Source organism: Nomascus leucogenys, chromosome 11, assembly GCF_006542625.1.
Source record: "Nomascus leucogenys isolate Asia chromosome 11, Asia_NLE_v1, whole genome shotgun sequence".
NCBI lineage: Eukaryota > Metazoa > Chordata > Mammalia > Primates > Hylobatidae > Nomascus > Nomascus leucogenys.
Window position 1 is genome coordinate 59,509,702 of NC_044391.1, and position 25,629 is coordinate 59,535,330.

Here is a 25,629-nt window from a genome sequence, read left to right on the forward strand (position 1 = left end):
AGCTTATGTTCATTTTACAAGTTAATAACTGACAACTCGTTTTAAAGAAAAAAATGTAGATTTTTATGATGTTGTAGGTGAATTAAAATGATCGCATTCAACATTATAAATAATAATGCCCAATACTTTTAATGTTCCCTAAAGTATAAATTTAAAAAGCATTGATTCTTCTGAAGTAACTATGAACATTGCTTTGAGTACACTTGTGCATTCTACTATACTAATGTAGTAATGAAATACTATTTCAAGTTTATTAGTATTAAAAATGATGCTGATGATCAATAAGGCTGTGGCCAAGAATCAGGACATAGAAAACATAAGATGAAGTTACACCAAGATTTGAAACAATATTGATAAAAATATTAATCTATAATCTCTAAGTATGAGAAATATGTGTTGACTCATTGAAAGATAATTCCAGATGTTACTGAATTAATTGTAAAAGAGGGATAAAAATACTTAGACCACTAAATGACACATTCCCTTTCATTTACTAAGGCCTGGTAAAAGAATTTTCCCAGCTCTTCCAACAGGAGAGTAGAACTGAGAGTGGAAGATATTTAGGATGCAGCCTGTCCATACTCAACCTATGTCTTGGTATCTTGGTTCTACTTTGAAATAGAATGGATAGTACTGTATTCATGACACATTTACACAAAATCTGCTCAATGAACTCAAGATTTTGACAAAATAGCATGTTAATATCACCATAAAGAACATGTATCTTATTGACTATGAGCTTCCTTTTTTCTTTCCTCCTTTATCATACAAAACATATATTATCTTAAACATTAGCAAATTGAGACAAGCATAAATGATGATTAGATGATATAATTTAAAAAATTATTGTATCATTTTAACTACAAAAATAGGATAGGTAATATCGCTGCATTTAAATAATTATGCTATATTTTCTAAGGCATTGTGTAGTATATGCAAACTGCTTTTATGTACATTAGAGTGCCAAACTTAATGTTATGGTAGTTGATTGCCAGGACTGGAAGATATTTTTTTTTTAAATAGTCTAGTGGTTAGTTCACATTTTTTGGTTTTTTGCCGTTCAAATATGAAAAGTAAAACTCAGAGTAAGCAGTCAACTGTCTTGATCAGACAAAGCACAAATTAGTAGCAAAACAAAAACTTACTGAGTCTGATAGTCTTTAACAGCATTATACGTGGGCATATTTGGGTATTTTATAGATGAGAAAACTGAGACTGATATGACCGTGACATGCCCAAGGGGACAAAGACAATGAGCACAATAGGAAGGCTTCAATTTACGTTATTTTAAATGACTTAAATTCTAATATTAGTGTTAATTATTTCCACTCATCTGTTATTATAGTTCCTATTGTTATCTCACTGTTCTACTCCCACCCCCAGAATCCCAAAGGTATGTAATCAGTTGTAATACCCAGTTTCTATCATTTGCTGACAAGTAATATCACATGATTCCCTGAGCATATCATCTCAGCTATCTATCTATTGATCATCTATCTATATTTGAGAGATATTTTATATATATATATATTTGAGACAAGGTCTTGCTGTGTTACCCAGGCTGGAGTGCAGTGTCACAATAGCTCACAGCAGCCTTGAATTCCTGGGCTCAAGTGATCCTCCCACCTTGGCCTCCCAAAATGCTGAGATTACAGGCATGAGCCACCACGTCCCACCAGAAATGTATTATGTAAATAAAGCCACAGAATTTACCTAAAAGTTAAAAAGACAATTTCTTGAGATAATAAAAGAAACTATGGCTCTCTCTATAAAAACTGGTCAATGTCAAAGTGTTAAGCTTTTGGTATTTGGGGTGAGTTTCTGTTCCTACAATCGAGCAGCAATTAAAAGTAAGGGCACTAGAGGTAACCTAGGGAAAAATTTTTTCCTCTGGAAATACCAATTCCCAGAGATCTGTTGGCCCACATTAAACAGACAATATTGACTTCAGATTAAGCTGGTCATTGTTACTTTCAGTGTGGAGTGTCATAGCTATCACCCTATTTCTTGACAACAGTGAAATCATTAATCATGACTCAATGGATGCATCAGCAAATCACAACTAAACGTAGCAATGTTCTAAAAATGCAGTGTATGCACTCTCTGCAGTCATACTGCTAGCTGTAGTGGCAGCTAATCCTTTCTTCAAATGTGGACTTCCCAAGCTAACAAGAGATGGAACCAATATAAATTCTGGATTAATTAAATTAGAAAAATTGGGGGAAATATCTTATACAAATGGAGTAAACTCAAATGACAAGAAATATTCCTTCAGGATTACACACAGATCTTCAAAAATACTGCAAAAAATTTTGCAGTAATTGAACTGTTGGTATAACTGACTATTCCTTATACTAATGGTTAAAAAGCAGTATTGATATTAGGTGTTATTTTAATACTTTCAATTCCTTAAAAAGATTATTAAAATAACTGATTATACTTTTCAGACTATGAAATACAGTCTCTCTGGTCATAGGGCTAAGTATCTAAAATGATATTTTATGGATTATAAAATTGTATGACACTTTTGCTACAATTACTTAAAAATTAATTAGTTAAGTACAATTTTAGATATAGCATTTGAAGTATGGAAGTATTTTCTAAACCAAAGAAATATTTACTTACCCTGCAACAGTTTAATTCCTCTGCTGTAAGTATGATTGTACCACATTTCTTCCCTGGAATTCCTCTAAAACAACAAAAATATATTTATATACATTAATGTGTTATATTAATACTATATAATATAAATTTGTATATCATGTTTATTTTTATGTACTCTAATAAAGAGCATATAATAATAACATGGTTCTACCCTAACAAATATATTTTGAGTAGCTGGGATTACAGGCCCGGCTAAATTTTGTATGTTTTTTTAGCAGAGATGGGGTTTCGCCATGTTGGCCAAGTTGGTCTCAAACTCCTGACCTCTGGTGATCCACTCCCCTCGGCCTCCCAAAGTGCCGGTATTACAGGCATGAGCTACCACACCTGGCCCTCAATGAGACTAAACTTTCAACATAACTTTAAACATGTTGATCCTCTCCTCAAGAATCTTCAATATCTCCATATTGTCTAATATATAATAAAATATAAGATAATGTAATAGTTATGCATCATCTAATTATGTTTCAATAAGCAACAGATTGCATATACATTGGTGGCCCCATAACATTATAATGGAGCTGAAAACTTTCTACCGCCTAATGATGTAATATCTTAGCACACAGCATTACTCATGTGTTGGTGTAATGCTGAGGCAAACAAATCTACTGTGCTACCAGTCATACAAAGTATGTGTGTACAGTCCAAAATACTTGACAATGATAGTAAACATCAAATATGTTACTGTTTATGTATCTTCTTTACTATACTTTTTATCATTATTTCAAAGTGTATTTCTTCTACACATACAAAAAAAAAAAAAAAAAAAAAAAGCTAACTGTAAAAACAGCCTCATTTAGGTCCTGCAGATGTTCCAGAAGAAGGCACTGTTATCACAGGAGACAACAGCTCCATGCATGGTATTGCCCTTGAAGGTTTTCCAGTGGGACAAGTTGTGGAGGTGGAAGACAGGGATACTGAGGATCCTGACCCTGTGTAGGCCTAGGTAAATGTATAACTTTGTGTCTTAGTTTTTAACAACAACAAAAAAAGTTTAAAAAGCAAAAATAAATAAATAACTTAAAAACAGAAAAAAGATTACTGAATAAGGATACAAAGAAAGGAAATATTTTTGTACAGCTGTACAATGTGTTCGTGTTCTAGAGAAGCGTTATTATTAAAACATTTTTAAAAGTTTAAAATATTTTAAAGTAAAAACATTATAGTAAGTTAAGGTTAATTTATTATTGAAGAAAGAAAAATAGTTTTAAATAAATTTAGTGTAGCCTAACTATACAGTGTTTATAAAGCCTACAGCAGTATAATGTCCCAGGGCCTCCCATTCACTCACCACTCACTTAGACTCACCCAGAGCAACTTCCATTCCTGTAAGCTTCTTTCATGGTAAGTACCCTACACAGTTATACCATTTTACAACTTTGATCTCATGTTTTTACTGTGTCTCTTCTGTGTTTACTTATGTTTAGATACACAAATACTGATGTTACAATTACCTGTTCAGTGAGGTAACATGCTGTACACTTTGTAGCCTAGGAACAAGAGGTTATACCATATAGCCTAGGTATGTAGTAGGCTAGACCAGGGGTCTGCAACCCCAGGGCTGCAGAGCAGGAGGTGAGCAGCAGGCACCAGCAAGCTAAGCCTCATCTGTTTTCACCGCAGCTCCCCATCGCTGGTATTACTACCTGAGCTCTGCCTCTTGTCAGATCAGCAGCAGCATTAGATTCTCATAGGAACACGAACCTTTTGTAAACTGCGAGGGACCTAAGTTGTATACACTTCTTATGAGAATCTAATGCCTGATGATCTGTCACGGTCTCCCATCACCCCCAGATGGGACCATCTAGTTGCAGGAAAACAAGCTCAGGGGTCCCACTGATTCTACATGATACTGAGTTGTATAATTATTTCATTATAATATAATAATAATAGAAATAAAGTACACAATAAATGTAATGCACTTGAATCATCCCGAAACTACCCCCAAGCCCCCAGTGCATGGAAAAATGATCTTCCACAAAACCGCTTCTTGGTACCAAAAAGGTTGGGGACTGCTGGGTTAGACCATCTAGGTTTGTGTAAGTAGAGTCTATTATGGTTTCACAACAATGAAATCACCTAAGGAAGCATGTCTCGGAACATATCACTGTTGTTAAGTAGTGCATGACTATAGAACAAAATGTTCTCATGGTTTCTAAGTTTTTTACTAGGTTATTAAAACCTATCTAAAACCGTGGGTTTCACTGTTCCCTCTCCTTTCATCAATTTGGTGACATTTTGTGTTTACTTCTTCTTGGTGTCATTCCCATGCCTTGATATACTATAGCTTGTTAACTGTTCCCTGTTTTGCCTCAAACTTTCCATATCCGCAGATGAAGTTCCATTTGTTCCAAGAAAACCCTATCCTAGGCAGCCTTACACAAAGCTCAGCCTTTTCTGCTTTCCTATTGATGTTAAAGTCAATACTGCAAGGTTTAGCACTTAATTATTCCTTAACTGTTAAAAGGACAAATTGTTAACCTTTCTTTTCTCAAGTTGATTACGCTTTCTGTAAGAGCAATATTCACGACATAAACCTCTTGAAAGCACAGAGTTACATGTCTGTATACAGCAGGTGTTTAGTCTATAGGTAAGTATGTAATATACAGTCATACATTGCTTAATGCTTGTTTCCACCATGCATTTACTCTTAACCAGGGTAATTGCACGTGTCAAGATCTTCCATTTTCCCTAGCTCCTTATGACGAAGAACTCAATATAGCATTGCACATTTTGTCTTATATTACTACATTATCATTTTCAGCATCCTTCTAGCATCCTTAATCAGTTAATTTTTCTAATTCAGCTGTACCTTTCTCTTCTTCTATTTGTGAACTATGAGTTTAATATTTTCAGCATTATGGAAAACCAAATACCCTGACTGAGCATCAACCTGAACACACTTTAAAATGCTGAATAAAATACGCAAAGATCTTTACAAATGCTCAGATAACGTTACAAGAAAATAAGGACCAATCAGAAGTTTAAAGTGAAGTCAGAAAGATAAGCAGAACTGAACACTGGAGAACTTGATCTTAGGCTTCTGATTTTTATGGTTACTTAGGGCATAAAAATTAGAGAGAAAATCAAGAGGAGGTGAGACTCACAAGGCGGGAAATTCAATAAACAGCCAACCCACAGCATAAAGCTTATATCTCATTAACTAGATTGCCTGAGTGTAGCATGAATTATATATAAACATTCACTTTATGGGCCTAAAAAATAAATCACTGCCTTAAAACGTGGTGATGAATGAAAGAGAAAAAAAATGTGTCCTAATAATTTAAGGCTCAACCAGGCTTGCTGTCTTAATTGACATCACTTGAGTAGTTACCAAAACTTCAAACCAAGAATTACATTTAATTCAAGCGATCATGGTTGCCTAGTAAATGCAAATCCTCTCTAGAAAAGTTTCCCTTCAAATTACATCTCAAAATATCTCACATTTAAAGTTTTAAAAGTAAATGTGAAGCTCGTTTTACAATATCAAAAAATACACAAGTCAAAATGCACCCACCATGAGTTAGACTCTCCAAAACAACAGGTTGCAGAATCAAACACAGATTTAGAATGTTGTAAATATTATGAATAGTATACAAAATATAAGCATTTATAATATATTTAAAATGTAAAGAGGAAATGGACATATGGATAACTAGCAAAGGATTATAAAAAATAAGAAAGAATATTTGGAACAGAATAGGGAGCCCAGAAGTAAATCCAAGCTGTCATTGCCAGTGCCAATGTCCAGACACTTTTCCTCTATGTTCTCCTCCAGGAGTTTGATTGTTTCTGGTCTTATGTTTAGGTCTTTTACCCATTTTGAGCTGATTTCTGTGTATGGTGTAAAGTAAGGGTCCAATTTAATTTTTTGCATGTGGAAGTCCAGTTTTCTTGGCACCATTTATTAAAGGGACTGTCTGCTCCCCATCCTCTCCTCCTGGTGCCCTTGTAAAAAATTAGTTGACTATATATGTTTGGATGAGACAAAAGTGAAGAGAGAATCAGTGAACTGAAAGAAGGATATAAATAAATTATCCATAATGCAGCATGGAGAAGCAGACATGGGAACTATTATGAAGAGGTTTGGAGTCACAGAACACAAATGTAAAAGGTCTAATAATATGTTTAATCAGAGTTCCAGTAGAAGAAGGAAGAAATACAGCAGATGCAATGTTTGAAGAGATAATGGCTGGGAAACTTCTAGAAATGGTGAACCACCTCAATTTCTAGATTCAGAAAGCTCAGTGAATCCCAAGCAGCATAATAAAAATAAATTTATACTTGGGCACATGATAGGAGCATGGAAAAACATGAGAGATGAAGAATATATCTCCAGAGGAACCAGACAGAAAAGACAGATGATCTACAAAGATATGATCTACAAAGATTAAACTAAGAGCTGACTACTTGGAAGCAACACTGGAAACTGAAAGATAATTGAAACAATATCTTCAGTGGTTTGAAAGAAAATAATTGTAAATATAAGATCGTAAACAGTAAAGATCTATTCTAAAAACAAGCATAAACTACAGATATTTTGAAACAAATAAGAAATAATACATCTATATCCAAGAATCTTTGCTTGAGAAGTTTCTAAAGAATGGGTTTCAAACTGAAGGAAATGATCACAGATGGGGGATCTAAGATGAAAACAGAAAGAATGAGAGAAGCCAAGGAAATATTAAATATGAGTTAATCCTAATCAGTAACACTAATGTTAAAAACTAAAATAACAAATACAAATGAATATGATAGCATTAATCAGCAAGGTGATAATTTAAGTTAAAGCCTTCTCATGGTCTCTTACTGTTCAGGAAGAAATTAAATATGCTGAAAAAATAGAATTTCATAAAAAATGAGTAAATACGTTTAAAAACTTCAAAGAAACTACAATTATTTAAGTACTTTATAATTTCAAGTTTAGAAAATTTTTGAAATTATGTTTCTAAAATGTAATCAGTTCAAAAGGAACTAACACTAAAGAAAGAATGGGGCAGATGAAGATCACTAAGTAGGTGATAGAAATAAACCTAGAGGAATAGTTACTGAAGTAAATGTAAATGAACTAAATGCTCCAGATTAAATGCAAATATTGCATGTAATTATATAAAAATTAAATTCAGCCATTAGCTACTTAAAATAGATAACAAAATTTGATTCAAAAAATTCAAAAGGAAAGAATGGAAAGATATCTCAGAATAAAAAAACTAATTCTAATGAAAATCAGTGTACCTACATTAATAGCATACATACAGATTTTAAATTGAAAAGGGTTGCAAGAAATAGTTATCGTGTAATGGCAAAACATTCAATTAATTGGGAAGATATAGTAACCTCAATACTGCATGCATCTACTATTATAGCTCCAAAATACATAAAGCAAAATTGACACAACTACGAAAAGATAAATACACCATTATGTTGAACAATTTCATGGCAAACGCCCTTAGCAAGGTGATCAAGCTTAATATCACCAGTGATAAGTCATATTAATATGTATTCCTGATAAGATGTAAGGAGAAAGACACTTCACTCCTGTGGCCTTCTACCCAAATCCTTAACTCCAATCTAACCATGAGAAAAACATCACACAAATGCAAATTTAGGGACATTCTACAAAAAATCTAATACTTCCTCAAAACTATCAAGGTCATACAAAACAAGGGAAGACTAAGAAATTATAACATATCAAATCAAAAGAAAGTGTATGTCCTGAAATGAATTCTGAATGAATTCTGGTATAAAAAGAACATTAGTGAAAAATGAGTGAAATTCAAGTAAAGTTTGAAATTTAGCTAATAGTAATATATGTACTACTGTTGTCTTTCTAGTTGTGACAAATGTATTAAATACCATGGTAACACAAGATGTTAATGTTAGAAGAAACTGGTGTGACAGGAATACAGAAACTTTCTGTGCTATTGTAACTTTTCTATAAACATAAAACTATTCTAAAATACAAAGTTTATTGAAACAATGCAAGGTCAATAAAAGACAAAGACAGGCTAAGAAACTATTTCAGGTTAAAAGAGACTAGAATTAAAACAACTAATCTCAATCATGATTCTTAATTAAATTTTAGAAGAGGAAAATACATCTATAATGACATTATTGGTACAACTGTTGAAATGTGAGTGAAGCGTAGATTAGATATTGCATCATTGTGAAGTTGCCTGATTTTGATCATCATATTGTGGTTGTGTAAAAGAATATTCTTATTAAGAAATTCACTGTCAAGTATTTAGAGGAAAGAGGGCATAATTTTTCCAACAATGTCTCCAACTTACTCTCAAATGACTCTGAAAGAAAGACCAAGAATATGAAACAGAAAGAGAATGAGAAAGAGGGTAAGAAAGGAATAGAATAAAGTTAGCTCCTGATTAAAGTAAACAGGAGTTCTGAACTACATTTTTTTGTTTTGTTTTGTTTTGTTTTGTTTTTGTTTGTTTTGTTGTTGTTGTTGTTGTTTTTGAGACCGGGTCTCACTTTGTCACACAGTTTGGAGTGCAGTGGAGTGATCAGAGCTCACTTCAGCCTCAAATTCCTGGGCTCAAGCAATCTTCCCACCTCAGCCTTCCAAGTAGCTAGGAATACACCTACGTGCCACCATGCTCAGCTAATGTTTTTTCATTTTCTTAGAGACAGGGTCTCACTATGTTGCCCAGGCTGCTCTCAAACTACTGGGCTCAAGCAATCCTCCCGAATTGACCTCCCGAAGTGCAGGAATTGCAGGCATGAGCCACCCCACCTTGCCTACTCTTGCAACTTTTACATGCAGCTGAAATTATATCAAAAAAGAAAGTTACCAAAAAAGATCAATTTTAAGGATTGCTTCTTTTAACTGTATTCTTACATTTTGAGAGACATAGAATAATAAAACTCATCCACTTACAGTTAAACATGATCTCAAGAGATTATTAGAGATGAGTAATCCTTCACAAAATTTAGTACATAGATAAGAAAGGGTGGAAGGCGGAGCAAGATGATGAAATAGAGGGCTCCACTGATCATCCCTCCTGCAAGGACAACTATCTATATTTTAACAACTATCTATACACACACAAAAAGCATCTTCATAAGAACTGAAAATCAGGTGAGCATTCACAGTACCTGGCTTTAACTTCATATCATCGAAAGAGGCACTGAAGAACTAAGAAAATCAGTCTTGAATCACCAGTGTCACCCCTCCCTAATCCCCTTGCAGCTACACTGTGGTGCTGAGAACATTTCCGTGTGCTGGGGAGAGGGGAGTGCAGCAATGGTGAGGTATTGAACTCAGTGCTGCCCTGTTATAGCAGAAAGTAAAACCAAACCAAACTCAACTGATGCCCACCCACAGAGGGAGCATTTAAACTAGTCTTACTACAGTCACACAGTCCTAGTGATGATATCCAAAGACAGGCTTGTGTCACTGCATCCCAAGCTTCAGGTGGCTCAGAACAGAGAAAAAGAGACTCTGTTTGTTTGGGAGAAAGTAAGGAAATAGAACAAGAGTCTCTGCCAGGTAATCCAAAGAACTCTTACAGATTTTATCCAAGACTATGAAGGCAGTATCTCTAGTAGTCTGCAAGAACCACAGCATTGGTGAGCTTTGGCCCAAAGTAGATACAGTTTAGATCACAACACTCAAGTTTTCTGAAATATCTGGAAAGTCTTGCCAAGAAGAATGGGTACCAACAAGCCCAGACAGTGAAGACTAAAATAAATACCTAACTCTTTAATGCTTCAATATTCAATGAACATCTATAAGTATCAAGACCATTAGGAAAACAAGACCTTAACAAATGAACTAAATAAAGCACCAGGAACCAAGCCTGGAGAAACAGAGGTATGTGAGCATAGAGACAGAGAAGTAAAAATAGCTGTTTTGAGGGAACTCAAATTGAAGATGACACAGAAAGTAATTCAGAATTCTATCAAATAAATATAACAAAAAAATTGAAAGAATTTAAAAGAATCAAACAAAAATTCTGGAGCTAAAAATACAATTGGCATACTGAAGAATGCATCAGTCTTTTAATGGCAGAGTTGATCATGCAGAATAAAGAATTAGTGAGCTTGAAGACAAGCTATTTGAAAATGGACATTCAGAGAAGACAAAAGAAAAAAGAATGAAAAACAAAAAAGCACACCTACAGGATCTAGAAAAAAGCCCCAACAGGGCAAATCTAAAAGCTATTGGCCTTTTAAAAACGAAGCAGAAAAGAGACAGGAGGAGTAGAAAGTTTATTCAAAGAGATAATAACTGAGAACTTCCCAGACCTAGAGAAAGATATCAATATCCAAGGATAAAAAAAAGTTATACAACACCAAGCAGATTTAACCCAAAGAAGACTGCCTGAAGGCATGTAATAATCAAACTCCCAAAGGTTAAGGATAAAGAAGAATCCCAAAAGCAGCAAAAGAAAGAAACAAACACCACACAAAGCGGCTCCAGTATGTCTGGCAGCAGACTTTTCAGTGGAATCTTTCCAGGACACAAAAGAGTGGCATGACATATGTAAAATGCTGAAGGAAAAAAAAACTTTTTACCCTAGAATAATATACCTGGTGAAAGTATCCTTCAAACATGAATAAGACATAAAGATTTTCTCAGACAAACAAAATCTTAGAGATTTCATCAACACAAGACCTCTCCTATGAGAAATGCTAAAGAGAGTATCTCAAATCAGAAAGAAAAGGACTTTGCCTGGTGCGGTGGCTCACGTCTGTAATTCCAGCACTTTGGGTGGCTGAGGTGGGCAGATTACCTGAGGTCAGGTGTTTGAGACCAGCCTGGCCAACATGGTGAAACCCCATCTCTACTAAAAATACAAAAATTAGCTGGGCGCGATGGCACATGCCTGTAGTCCCAGCTATTCAGAAGACTGAGGCAAGATAATCGCTTGAACCCAGGAGGAGGAGGTTGCAGAGATCGTGCCACTGCACTCCAGCCTGGGTGACAGAGTGAGACTCTGTCTCTGAAATTAAAAAAAAAAAAAAAAAAAAGGACACATTAATGAGCAATAAGAAATCATCTGTAGGTACAAAACTCATTGACTCACTGATAGCGGTAACTACGTAGAATATTATAACACTATAACTGTGTAACTATGGTGTGTAAAATAATCTTAAGTAGAAAGACTAAAAAATTAACCAATAAAAAAAAAACATGATATGGGCTGTGTCCCTACCCAAATCTCATCTTGAATTATAGCTCCCATAATTCCCACGTGTTGTGGAGGGACCTGGTGGGAGGTAATTGAATTATGGAGGCAGGTATTTCCCAGGCTGTTCTTGTGATAGTGAATAAGTCTTAGAAGATCTGATGATTTTATAAAGGGGAGTTCCCCTGCACATGTTCTCTCTTGCCTGCCACCATGTAAAATATGACTTTGCTAATCATTCACCTTCCACTAAGATTGTGAGACCTCCCCAGCCACGTGGAACTATGAGTCAATTAAATTTCTTTCCTTTATAATTTACTCAAGCTCAGGTATGTCTTTATTAGCACCACGAGTCATACAAGAAGACATATATAGACACAACAAAAAGTTAAAAAGCAGAGTAACAAAGTTAAAGCATAGAATTTAAGAGTTGTCTTTTTGCTTACTTCCTTGTTTATGCAAACAGTGTTAAGTTGTTAAAAGGCTGAAATAATGAGTTATAAGATAACATCTGCAAGCCTCATAGTAACCACAAACAAGAAAACACAAGAGATACAAAAAAATAACAAAGAAAAGCAAAACACTAGATCATATCAACAGAGAAAATCACCTTCAACAAATGCAAGAAGGAAGGAAAGAAAGAGAACACAAAACAACTAAAAAAAAATAATAAAATGACAGGTGAAAGTCCTTACTTATCAATAATAACACTAAATGCAAATAAACTAAACCATCCAATCAAAAGACACAGAGAGGCTGAATGGATTACAAAACAAAGCCCAATGTTCTGTTGCCTAGAAGAAACACACTTAACTTATAAAGACAAGCATACACTGAAAATAAAGGGATGAAAAAAGATAACTGCAATGGTTAATACTGAGTGTCAACTTGGTTGGATTGAAGGATACACAGTATGGATCCTGGGTGTGTGTGTGAGGGTGTTGCCAAAGGAGATTAACATTTGAGTCAGTGGGCTGAGAAAGGCAGACCCACCCTTACTCTGGGTGAACACAATCTGATCAGCTGCCTGTGCAGATAGAATATAAGTAGGCAGAAAAATGTGTAAAGAGAGACTGGCCTAACCCCTCAGCCTAAATCTTTCTCTCCTGCTGGATAGTTCTTGCCCTGGAACATCAGACTCCAAGTTCTTCAGTTTTGGAACTTAGACTGGCTCTCCTTGATCCTCAGCCTGCAGATGGCCTATTATGGGACTTTGTGATCATGTGAGTTATTAATATATATATATTCCATTAGTTCTGTCCCACTAGAGGATGCTGATTGTTACAATATCCCATGCAAATGGAAACCAAAAAAGAGTAGGAACAGGTATACTTGTATCAGACAAAATAGGTTTCAAGACAAAAACTATCAAAAGAGACAAAGAAGGTCACTATATAAAGATAAAGTGGTCAATTAAGCACGAGAGTTTAGCAATCTTAAATACATATGCACCAAACACTGGAGCTTGCAGTAACATAAAACAAATATTATCAGGGCTAAAGACAGAGACAGATACCAATACAATAATAACTGGAGACTGGAACACCCAATTTTAAATACATATGCGCCCAACACTGGAGCATCCAGATATGTAACACAAATATTATCAGAGCTAAAGAGAGAGACAGATCCCAATACAATAATAGCTGAAGACTTGAAGACCCATTTTCAGGACTAGACAGATCTTCTAGACAGAATATCAACAAAGCAACATTGGACTTAATCTATACATAGACCAAATGAACCTAACAGACATATAGAGAACCTTTTCATCCAACAGCTGCAGAATACACATTATGTTCCTCATCACGTGGATCACTCTCAAGGATGGACCATATTTTATGTCACAAAGCAAGTCTAAAAACATTCAACAAATTGAAATAATATCAAGCATTTTCTCTGACCACAATGTAATAAAACTAGTATCAACCACAAGGGGAATTTGAGAAAACATAGAAACACTTAAAAATTTAAAATATGCTCCTGAAATGAATGGTGGGTCAGAAATTAAGAAGAAAATTGAAAAGTTTTCTTGAAAAATTGATAAGAGGGGGTGGAGCCAAGAAGGCTGAATATGAACAGCTCCGGTCTACAGGTCCCAGCCTCAGCGACACAGAAGACGGGTGATTTCTGCATTTCTCTTTGAGGTACCGGGTTCATCTCACTAGGGAGTGCCAAACAGTGGGTGCAGGACAGTTGGTGCAGCACACTGTGCGTGAGCCGAAGCAGGGCGAGGCACTGACTCACTCCGGAAGTGCAAGGGGCCAGGGAGTTTCCTGTCCTAGTCAAAGAAAGGGGTAGCAGACTGCACTGGGAAAAGCAGGTCAGTCCCACCCTAATACTGCGCTTTTCCAACGGGCTTGGAAAACAGCACACCAGGAGATTGTGTCCTGCACCTGGCTCGGAGGGTCCTATGTCCACGGAGTCTCGCTGATTGCTAGCACAGCAGTCTGAGATCAAACTGCAGGGCGGCAGCTAGGCTGGGGGAGGGCGCCCGCCATTGCCCAGGCTTGCTTAGGTAAACAAAACAGCCAGGAAGCTCAAACTGGGTGGAGCCCACCACAGCTCAAGGAGGCCTGCCTGCCTCTGTAGGCTCCACCTCTGGGGGCAGGGCACAGACAAACAAAAATTCAGCAGGAACCTCTGCAGACTTAAATGTCCCTGTCTGACTGACAGCTTTGAAGAGAGTAGTGGTTCTCCCAGCACGCAGCTGGAGATCTGAGAACGGACAGACTGCCTCCTAAAGTGGGTCCCTGACCCCAGAGAAGCCTAACTGGGAGGCACCCCCCAGTAGGGACAGACAGACACCTCACTCGACCAGGTACTCCTCTGTGACAAAACTTCCAGAGGAACGATCAGACAGTTGAATTTGTGGTCTCACGAAAATCCACTGTTCTGCAGCCACCGCTGCTGACACCCAGCCAAACAGGGTCTGGAGTGGACCTCTAGCAAATTCCAACAGACCTGTAGCTGAGGGTCCTGTCTGGTAGAAGGAAAACTAACAAACAGAAAGGACATCCACACCAAAAACCCATCTGTACATCACCATCATCAAAGACCAAAAGTAGATAAAACCACAAAGATAGAGAAAAAACAGAGCAGAAAAACTGGAAACTCTAAAAAGCAGAGCACCTCGCCTCCTCCAAAGGAACGTAGTTCCTCACCAGCAACAGAACAAAGCTGGACAGAGAATGACTTTGACGAGTTGAGAGAAGAAGGCTTCAGACGATCAAACTACTCCGAGCTACAGGAGGAAATTCAAAACAACAGCAAAGAGGTTAAAAACTTTGAAAAAAATTAGACAAATGGATAACTAGAATAACCAATACAGAGAAGAGCTTAAAGGAGCTGATGGAGCTGAAAGCCAATATCGAGAACTACGCGAAGATTGCAGAAGCCTCGGTAGCCGATGCGATCAACTGGAAGAAAGGGTATCGCTGATGGAAGATGAAATGAATGAAATGAAGCAATAAGGGAAGTCTAGAGAAAAAAGAATAAAAAGAAATGAACAAAGCCTCCAAGAAATTTGGAACTATGTGAAAAGACCAAACCTACATCTGATTGGTGTACCTGAAAATGACGGGGAGAATGGAATCAAGTTGGAAAACACTCTGCAAGATATTATCCAGGAGAACTTCCCCAATCTAGCAAGGCAGGCCAACATTCAGATTCAGGAAATAAAGAGAATGCCACAAAGATACTCCTCGAGAAGAGCAACTCCAAGACACATAATTGTCAGATTGACCAAAGTTGAAATGAAGGAAAAAATGTTAAGGGCAGCCAGAGAGAAAGGTCGGGTTACCCACAAAGGGAAGCCCATCAGACTAACAGCTGATCTCTCGGCAGAAACTCTACAAGCCAGAAGAGAGTGGGGGCCGATATTCAACATTCTTAAAGAAAAGAATTTTCAACCCAGAATTTCATATCCAGCCAAACTAAGCTTCATAAGTGAAGGAGAAATAAAATCCTTTACAGACAACCAAACGCTGAGTGATTTTGTCACCACCAGGCCTGCTACAAAAGAGCTCCTGAAGGAAGCACTAAACATGGAAAGGAACAACAAGTACCAGCCCCTGCAAAAACATGCCAAATTGTAAAGACCATCGAGGCTAGGAAGAAACTGCATCAACTAATGAGCAAAATAACCAACTAACATCATAACGACAGGATCAGATTTACACATAACAATATTAACTTTAACTGTAAAAGGGCTAAATGCTCCAATTAAAAGACACAGACTGGCAAACTGGATAAGGAGTCAAGACCCATCAGTGTGCTGTCTTCAGGAAACCCATCTCACGTGTAGAGACACACATAGACTCAAAATAAAGGGATGGAGGAAGATCTATCAAGCAAATGGAAAACAAAAAAAGGCAGGGGTTGCAATCCTAGTCTCTGATAAAACAGACTTTAAACCAACAAAGATCAAAAGAGACAAAGAAGGCCATTACATAATGGTAAAGGGATCAATTCAACAAGAAGAGCTAACTATCCTAAATATATATGCACCCAACACAGGAGCACCCAGATTCATAAAGCAAGTCCTGAGTGACCTACAAAGGGACTTAAACTCTCACACAATAATAATGGGAGATTTTAACACCCCACTGTCAACATTAGACAGATCAACGAGACAGAAAGTTAACAAGGATATCCAGGAATTGAACTCAGCTCTGCACCAAGTGGACCTAATAGACATCTACAGAACTCTCCACCCCAAATAAACAGAATATACATTTTTTTCAGCACCACACCACACCTATTCCAAAATTGACCACATACTTGGAAGTAAAGCTCTCCTCAGCAAATGTAAAAGAAAAGAAATTATAACAAACTGTCTCTCAGACCACAGTGCAATCAAACTAGAACTCAGGATAAAGAAACTCACTCAAAACTGCTCAACTACACGGAAACTGAACAATCTGCTCCTGAATGACTATTGGGTACATAATGAAATGAAGGCAGAAATAAAGATGTTCTTTGAAACCAACAAGAACAAAGACACAACATACCAGAATCTCTGGGACACATTCAAAGCAGTGTGTAGAGGGAAATTTATAGCACTAAATGCCCACAAGAGAAAGCAGGAAAGATCCAAAATTGACACCCTAACATCACAATTAAAAGAGCTAGAAAAGCAAGAGCAAACACATTCAAAAGCTAGCAGAAGGCTAGAAATAACTAAAATCAGAGCAGAACTGAAGGAAATAGAGACACAAAAAACCCTTCAAAAAATTAATGAATCCAGGAGCTGGTTTTTTGAAAAGATCAACAAAATTGATAGACCGCTAGCAAGACTAATAAAGAAGAAAAGAGAGAAGAATCAAATAGAAACAATAAAAAATGATAAAGGGGATATCACCACCAATCCCAGAGAAATACAAACTACCATCAGAGAATACTACAAACACCTCTACGCAAATAAACTAGAAAATCTAGAAGAAATGAATAAATTCCTGGACAAATACACCCTCCTAAGACTAAACCAGAAGAAGTTCAATCTCTGAAGAGAACAATAACAGGCTCTGAAATTGTGGCAATAATCAATAGCTTACCAACCAAAAAGAGTCCAGGACCTGATGGATTGACAGCTGAATTCTACCAGAGGTACAAGGACGAACTGGTACCATTCCTTCTGAAACTATTCCAATCAATAGAAAAAGAGGGAATCCTCCCTAACACATTTTATGAGGCCAGCAAGGTCCTGATACCAAAGCCTGGCAGAGACATAACCAAAAAAGAGAATTTCAGACCAATATCCCTGATGAACATTGATGCAAAAATCCTCAATAAAATACTGGCAAACCGCATCCAGCAGCACATCAAAAAGCTTATACACCATGATCAAGTGGGCTTCATCCCTGGGATGCAAGGCTGGTTCAACATATGCAAATCAATAAATGTAACTGAGCATATAAACAGAACCAAAGACAAAAACCACATGATTATCTCAATAGATTCAGAAAAGGTCTTTGACAAAATTCAACAACCCTTCATGCTAAAAACTCTCAATAAATTAGGTATTGATGGGACGTATCTCAAAATAATAAGAGCTATCTATGACAAACCCACAGCCAATATCATACTGAATGGACAAAAACTGGAAGCATTCCCTTTGAAAACTGGCACAAGACAGGGATGCCCTTTCTCACCACTCCTATTCAACATAATGCTGGAAGTTCTGGCCAGGGCAATCAGGCAGGAGAAGGAAATAAAGGGTATTCAATTACGAAAAGAGGAAGTCAAATTGTCCCTGTTTGCAGATGACATGATTGTATATCTAGAAAACCCCATCGTCTCAGCCCAAAATCTCCTTAAGCTGATTAGCAACGACAGCAAAGTCTCAGGATACAAAATCAATGTACAAAAATCACAAGCATTCTTGTACAACAATCACAGACAAACAGAGAGCCAAATCATGAGTGAACTCCCATTCACAATTGCTTCAAAGAGATAAAATACCTAGGAATCCAACTTACAAGGGATGTGAAGGACCTCTTCAAGGAGAACTACAAACCACTGCTCAATGAAATAAAAGAGGATACAAACAAATGGAAGAACATTCCATGCTCATGGGTTGGAAGAATCAATATTGTGAAAATGGCCATACTGCCCAAGGTCATTTATAGATTCAATGCCATCCCCATCAAGCTACCAATGACTTTCTTCACAGAATTGGAAAAAACTACTTTAAAGTTCATATGGAACCAAAAAAGAGCCCGCATCGCCAAGTCAATCCTAAGCCAAAAGAATAAAGCTGGAGGCATCACGCTACCTGACTTCAAACTATACTATAAGGCTACAGTAACCAAAACAGCATGGTACTAGTACCATAACAGAGACATAGATCAATGGAACAGAACAGAGTCCTCAGAAATGATGCCGCATATCTACAACTATCTGATCTTTGACAAACCTGACAAAAACAAGAAATGGGGAAAGGATTCCCTATTTAATAAATGGTGCTGGGAAAACTGGCTAGCCATATGTAGAAAGCTGAAACTGGATCCCTTCCTTACACCTTATACAAAAATTAATTCAAGATGGATTAAAGACTTACATGTTAGACCTAAAACCATTAAAATCCTACAAGAAAACCTAGGCAATACCATTCAGGACATAGGCATGGGCAAGGACTTCATGTCTAAAACACCATAAGCAATGGCAACAAAAGCCAAAATTGACAAATGGGATCTAATTAAACTAAAGAGCTTCTGCACAGCAAAAGAAACGACCATCAGAGTGAACTGGCAACCTACAGAATGGGAGAAAATTTTTGCAACCTACTCATCTGACAAAGGGCTAATATCCAGAATCTACAATGAACTCAAACAAATTTACAAGAAAAAAAACAAACAACCCCATCAAAAAGTGGGCCAAGGACGTGAACAGACACTTCTCAAAAGACATTTATGCAGCCAAAAAACACATGAAAAAATGCTCATCATCACTGGCCATCAGAGAAATGCAAATCAAAACCACAGTGAGATACCATCTCACACCAGTTAGAATGGCCATCATTAAAAAGTCAGGAAACAACAGGTGCTGGAGAGGATGTGGAGAAATAGGAACACTTTTACACTGTTGGTGGGACTGTAAACTAGTTCAACCATTGTGGAAGTCAGTGTGGCGATTCCTCAGGGATCTAGAACTAGAAATACCATTTGACCCAGCCATCCCATTACTGGGTATATACCCAAAGGACTATAAATCATGCTGCTATAAAGACACATGCACACGTATGTTTAGTGCGGCACTATTCACAATAGCAAAGACTTGGAACCAACCCAAATGTCCAACAACGATAGACTGGATTAAGAAAATGTGGCACATATACACCATGGAATACTATGCAGCCATAAAAAATGATGAGTTCATGTCCTTTGTAGGGACATGGATGAAACTGGAAAACATCATTCTCAGTAAACTATCACAAGGACAAAAACCCAAACACCGCATGTTCTCACTCATAGGTGGGAATTGAACAATGAGAACTCATGGACACAGGAAGGGGAACCTCACACTCCGGGGACTGTTGTGGGGTGGGGGGAGGGGCGAGGGATAGCATTAAGAGATATACCTAATGCTAAACGATGAGTTAATGGGTGCAGCAAAACAACATGGCACATGGATACATATGTAACAAACCTGCACATTGTGCACATGTACCCTAAAACCTAAAGTATAATAATAAAAAAAAAAAAAGAAAAATTGGTAAGGGAAGCCCAACATATCAAAACCTATGGGATACAGAAAATGCAGTACTAAGAAGTTTATAGCTGTAAGTGCTTCCATTAAAAAAAAAAGAAAAACTTCAAATGAAGAATCTAACAATGCATCTTAAAGAATTAGAAAAGCAAGAGCAAATCAAACACAAAATTATTAGGAGGTAAGAAATTAAGATCAAAGCAGAAATAAATGACAAAAATACAAAAGCTCAATGAAACAGAGTTAGGTTTTTGAAAAGTTAAACATAATCGACAAACCTTTAGGCAGACTAATAAATAAACAAAAAGAGAAGAGCCAAATAAATAAAATCAGAGATGAAAGACAAGACATTACAACTGATACTGCAGAAATTCAAAGAATCATTAGTGGCTAACATAAGCAACTATATGCCAACAAGTTAAGAAATCTACAAGAAATGAACAAATACCTAGACATATACAATCTACCATGATTGAAACTTGAAGAAATCCAAAACCTGAACAGAACAATAACAAGTAAGGAGACTGAAGTCATAATAAAGTCTCCCAGAAAAAAAAAAAAAAAAAAGCCCAGGACCCGATGGCTTCACTGCTAAATTCTACCAAACACTTAAAGAAAAACTAATACCAACCTTATTCAAAATATTTTTAAAAACAGAGAAGGAGGGAATAGGTCCAAACTCATTCTACAAGGCCAATATTACCCTGATAACAAAATGAGACAAAGACACACCAAAAAAAGAAAGCTACAGGCCAATATCTCTGATGAATATGGATTCAAAAAACCTTAACAAAATACTAGAAAACTGAATTCAACTTTGGGAGGCCGAGGCGGGCGGATCACGAGGTCAGGAGATCGAGACCACGGTGAAACCCCGTCTCTACTAAAAATACGAAAAAAAATTAGCCGGGCGTGGTGGCAGGCGCCTATAGTCCCAGCTACTCAGAGAGTCTGAGGCAGGAGAATGGCGTGAACCTGGGAGGCAGAGCTTGCAGTGAGCCGAGATCACACCACTGCGCTCCAGCCTGGGTGACAGAGCGAGACTCTCTCAAAAAAAAAAAAAAAAAAAAAAGAAGAAGATTATTCATCATGATCAAGTAAGATTTATCCTTGGAATGTAAGGATGGTTCGACATATGCAAATCAATCAACGTGATAAATCAGATCAACAAAATAAAGGCCAAAACCATATCATTTCAATTGATGCTGAAAAACCATTTGATCAAATTGAACATCTCTTCATCAAAAAAACCTTTAAAAACTGGGTATAAAAGAAACATACTTCAACATAATAAAAGCCATTTATGATAGACCCACAGGTAGTATCATACTGAACAGGGAAATACTGAAAGCCTTTCCTCTAAGATCTGGAACACAGTAAGAATGCCTACTTTCACCACTGTTATTCAACATAGTACTGGAAGTTCTAGCTAGAGGAATCAGACAACAGACAAGAGAAAGGTATAGAGGGCATCCAAATCAAAAAGAAAGAAGTCAAATTATACTTGTTTGCAGATTATATGGTCTTATATTTAGACAAACCTGAAGATGCCACACAAAAAACTATTAGAATTGATAATTCAGTAAATTGAAGGATATAAAATCAACATAAAAATCAGTAGAATTTCTGTATGCCAAAGTGAATAATTTGAAAAAGAAATAAAGAAGTAACCCTATTTACAGTAGCCACAAATAAAATTAAATACTTGGGAATTAGCCAAAGAAGTAAAAGACGACTATAATAAAAACTACAGAACACTGATGAAAGACAATTAAAGAGGACACCAAAAAATGAAAAGATATTTCATGTTCATGGATTTGAATAATTCAAATTGTTAAAATGTGCATCCTACCCTAAGCATTCGACAGTTTCAATGCAATCCCTATCAAAATACCAATGGCATTCTTCACATAAATAGGAAAAATAATCCTAAAATATATATGGAACCACAAAAGACCCAGAATAGCCAAAACTATCCTAAGCAAAAAGAACAAAACTGGAGGAATTACATTACCTGACTTTGAATTATACTAAAGACCTATAGTAACCAAAATAGCATAGTACTGGCATAAAAGTAGACGCATAGCCCAATGGAACAAAATAGAGAACCCAGAAACAAACCTATACACCTCCAGTGAACTCATTTTCAACAGAGGTACCAAGAACATATACTGGGGAAAATACAGTCTGTTCAATAAATGGTAGTGGGAAAACTCTATATCCATATGCAAAAGAATGAAACTAGACCCCTATCTTTTGCTATATACAAAATTCCAATCAAAATGGATTAAATACTTAAACAAAAGTCCTCAAATTATGAAACTATGAAAAAAGGAAAACTTTTGGGAGAGTCTCCAGGACATTGGTCTGAGCAAAAATTTCTTAGGTAATATCCCACCAGCAATCAAAGAAAAAATGGACACATAGATCACATCAAGTTAAAAAAACTTCTACACAGCATAGGCAACAATCAACTCAGGGAAGAGACAACCCACAGAATAAGAGAAAATATTTGCAAACCACCCATCTGACAAGGGATTCATAATCAGAATACATAAGTAGCTCTATCAACTCTATAGGAAAAAAATCTAATAACCTCATTGAAAAAATGGGCAAAAGATCTGAATAGACATTTCTCAAAAGAAGACATACAAATGGCAAACAGGCATATGAAAAGGTGCTCAACATCACTTACAAGTCAAAACTGCAATGAGATATTGCATCACCCCAGTTCAAATGGCTTATATCTGAATGACGGGCAACACAAATGCTAGCAAGAATGTGAAGAAAAAGAAACCCTTGGACCCTCTTAGTAGAAATGTAAATTAGTACAACCACTACGGAGAACACTTTGGGGATTACTCAAAAAACTAAAGATAGAGCTATCATAAGATCCAGCAATCCTACTACTAGGTATATACACAAAAGAAATGAAAACAGTGTATCATAGAGATATCTGCACCCCATGTTTGTTGCGGCACTGTTTACAACAGTCGAGATTTGAAAGCCACCTAGAATAGATACAGAAAATGTGATACTGATCATAATGGAGTACTATTCAGCCATTAAAAAAAATGAGATCCTGCCATTTAAAACAATATGGATGGAACTGAAGGTCCTTATAGTAAGTAAAGTAAGCCAGGCACAGAAAGGCAAACGTTGCATGTTCTCACTTATTTGTGGGATCTAAAAATCAAAACAATTGCGCTCATAAGACAGAGAGTAGAAAGATGGTTACTGGAGGCTGAGAAGGGTAGTGGGTGCTTGGGGTAATATAGAGCTAGTTAATGGGAATATAAAAACAATAGCCAGAAATAACGAAATGAGACCTGGTATTTGATAGCACAGCAGGATGACTCTAGTCAATAATAATTTAATTGTATATTTAAAAATAACTAAAATTGTTTAACTAGATTGTAACATAAAGGATAAATGCTTAAGGGGATGGATACCATATTTTCCATGATGTGATTATTACACATTGCATGCCTATATCGAAACATCTCATATACACCTTAAATATATACACCACTATGTACCCACAAAAATTAAAAAAGATTTAAAAACAACAACAAACAAACAAAAAACAAAATAGAGCACATGAAGAATAAATGACCTTTGAGAGACTGGATAATTTGTTTTTTGTGTGATTTCGTTTGTTTTGCCCTGTACTGATTGTTGTGGTTGTTTGTTTTTGTAACATTCTCCATATCTCTTACTATTTCACCTTTATATCTGCCACTGCTTTAGCTTGTACCTTTATATTTTTGCTTCAATTCCTGAAGTTTTCTTCTTTCACAGCGGTCTCAGACTAGTACCCATTTAATTTACATTCTTTGTTAATGCCAAATTGATCTGGCAACAAATCTTAACTATGTACACTTTCATCTTCCAGTGTCTCTATATAGATCGTACAATAATTTTAAACTTATTAATTAAGATGTAACTGCCTTCATATGATACAGCCATGTAGTTTCATCTTTCCCAACCCCTTACTAAAGAGTCACCTAAACTCAGAATAGATGTTTCATTTCTCCCAGACTTTACCTAGAATATTGACCCTACCAACTACTCAATGACCTTTTCTCATCTCAGGTATTTCTTCTTCTTCTTCTTCAAAATTAGCTTTAACTTATGAAACACAGACTAAAATGGACCATATACTATGTTATAGAATAGTTATTAAAATATACTTACTAACCAAAAAATTGAGTTAGAGATTAATGGCTAAGGTAATTATTAAAACATTTCTGAAAAATGTATTGGTTGAAAAAAGTAATAAAAATAGAGACGAGAATACTTAGAATTGCACAATAATAAAAACAATACTTCTAACATTCTACTAGTTTATTATTTAGAATGTGTAAAAAACCTAAACAAACTAGCATTAAACAACAATCTTGAAGTGTGTTAACAAAAGATAATAAAACAGAAAGAAAATAATATGAGACGTCAATACCACATCTTTAATAATGTACAGAACAACCAGAGAAAAGATCAACAAGGAACTAGGAAACTTGAACAACACTATAGAACAACTGAACTTAAAAGACACACAGAACATGTCACTCAATAACAATGAATATACATTCTCTTCAAGTGAACATGAAACTATCTCCAGGACAGACCACGTTTTAGGTCACAAAACAAGGCTTAACAAATTCACAAAGCTTGAAATCATGCAAAGCATATTTTCCAATTACAATGGAATGAAATTTAAAATCAACAGCAGAGGAAAACTGAAAATTCACAAATAAGTAGAAATTAACACATTTTTCACTTAACAATGGGTTAAAGAGGAGATCACAGGAGAAATTTAAAAAAAAAACTTGAGACAAATGAAAATAAAAACAGAACATACCAAACTTATGATATCGTGAAAGTAGTACTAACAAGGAAGTTTATATCTATAAACATATATATTTACAAAAAGAAAGATCTCAAGTCAACAACCTAACTTTATACGTCAAAGAACAAATAAAAACAAGAAAAACCTAAACCCAAAGCTAGGAAAAGGTAGGAGTAATAAAATTTAGAGCACACATAAATAAAATAGAGAATACAAAAACAATACAAAAATATCAATGAAACTAAGAGTTGTTTTTTTTAAAAAAGGTTGACAAAATTGAAAAACCCTTGGCTAGATTAACTACAAAAAAGAGAAATAAAACTCAAATAACAAAATCAGATGAAAGAGGGGACAATACAACTGATGCCGCAGAAATGAAAAAAGTATAAGAATACTATGAACAACTGCAGGCCAAGGAATTGAAAAATTTAGAAGTAATTGACACATTCTTGGAAATACAGGATCTATCAAGACTGGATCATGAAAAAATAGAAAATCTAAATAGACCAATAACTAGCAAACAGGTTAAATCAATAATCAAAAAGCCTCACAACAAAATTAAAGCATAAGTCCCAATGGTTCAACTACAGAATCTGATCAAACATTTAGAAAAGAATTAGCACCAGTCTTCCTGAAACGCATGTGAAAAATTGAAAGGAAAAAATACTTCCAAGTTCATTCTATGGAAACCAGAATTACCCCAACACCAAAGCCCATCAAAACACTATACAAAGAAAGAGAAAGTTATAGATCAATATC

The 25,629-nt window shown here is 36.0% G+C and overlaps 1 protein-coding gene across 1 annotated transcript in view; it reads right to left on the minus strand.

Annotated features, from left to right (window-relative positions):
* CPNE8 (copine 8) overlaps positions 1 to 25,629 on the minus strand; it is a 263,643-nt gene that overhangs the window by 124,130 nt on the left and 113,884 nt on the right. Inside the window, exon 7 of the mRNA XM_003252308.2 lies at positions 2,626 to 2,689. Coding sequence (XP_003252356.1) covers positions 2,626 to 2,689 — 64 coding nt within the window. The remainder of the gene's footprint in view (positions 1 to 2,625; positions 2,690 to 25,629) is intronic.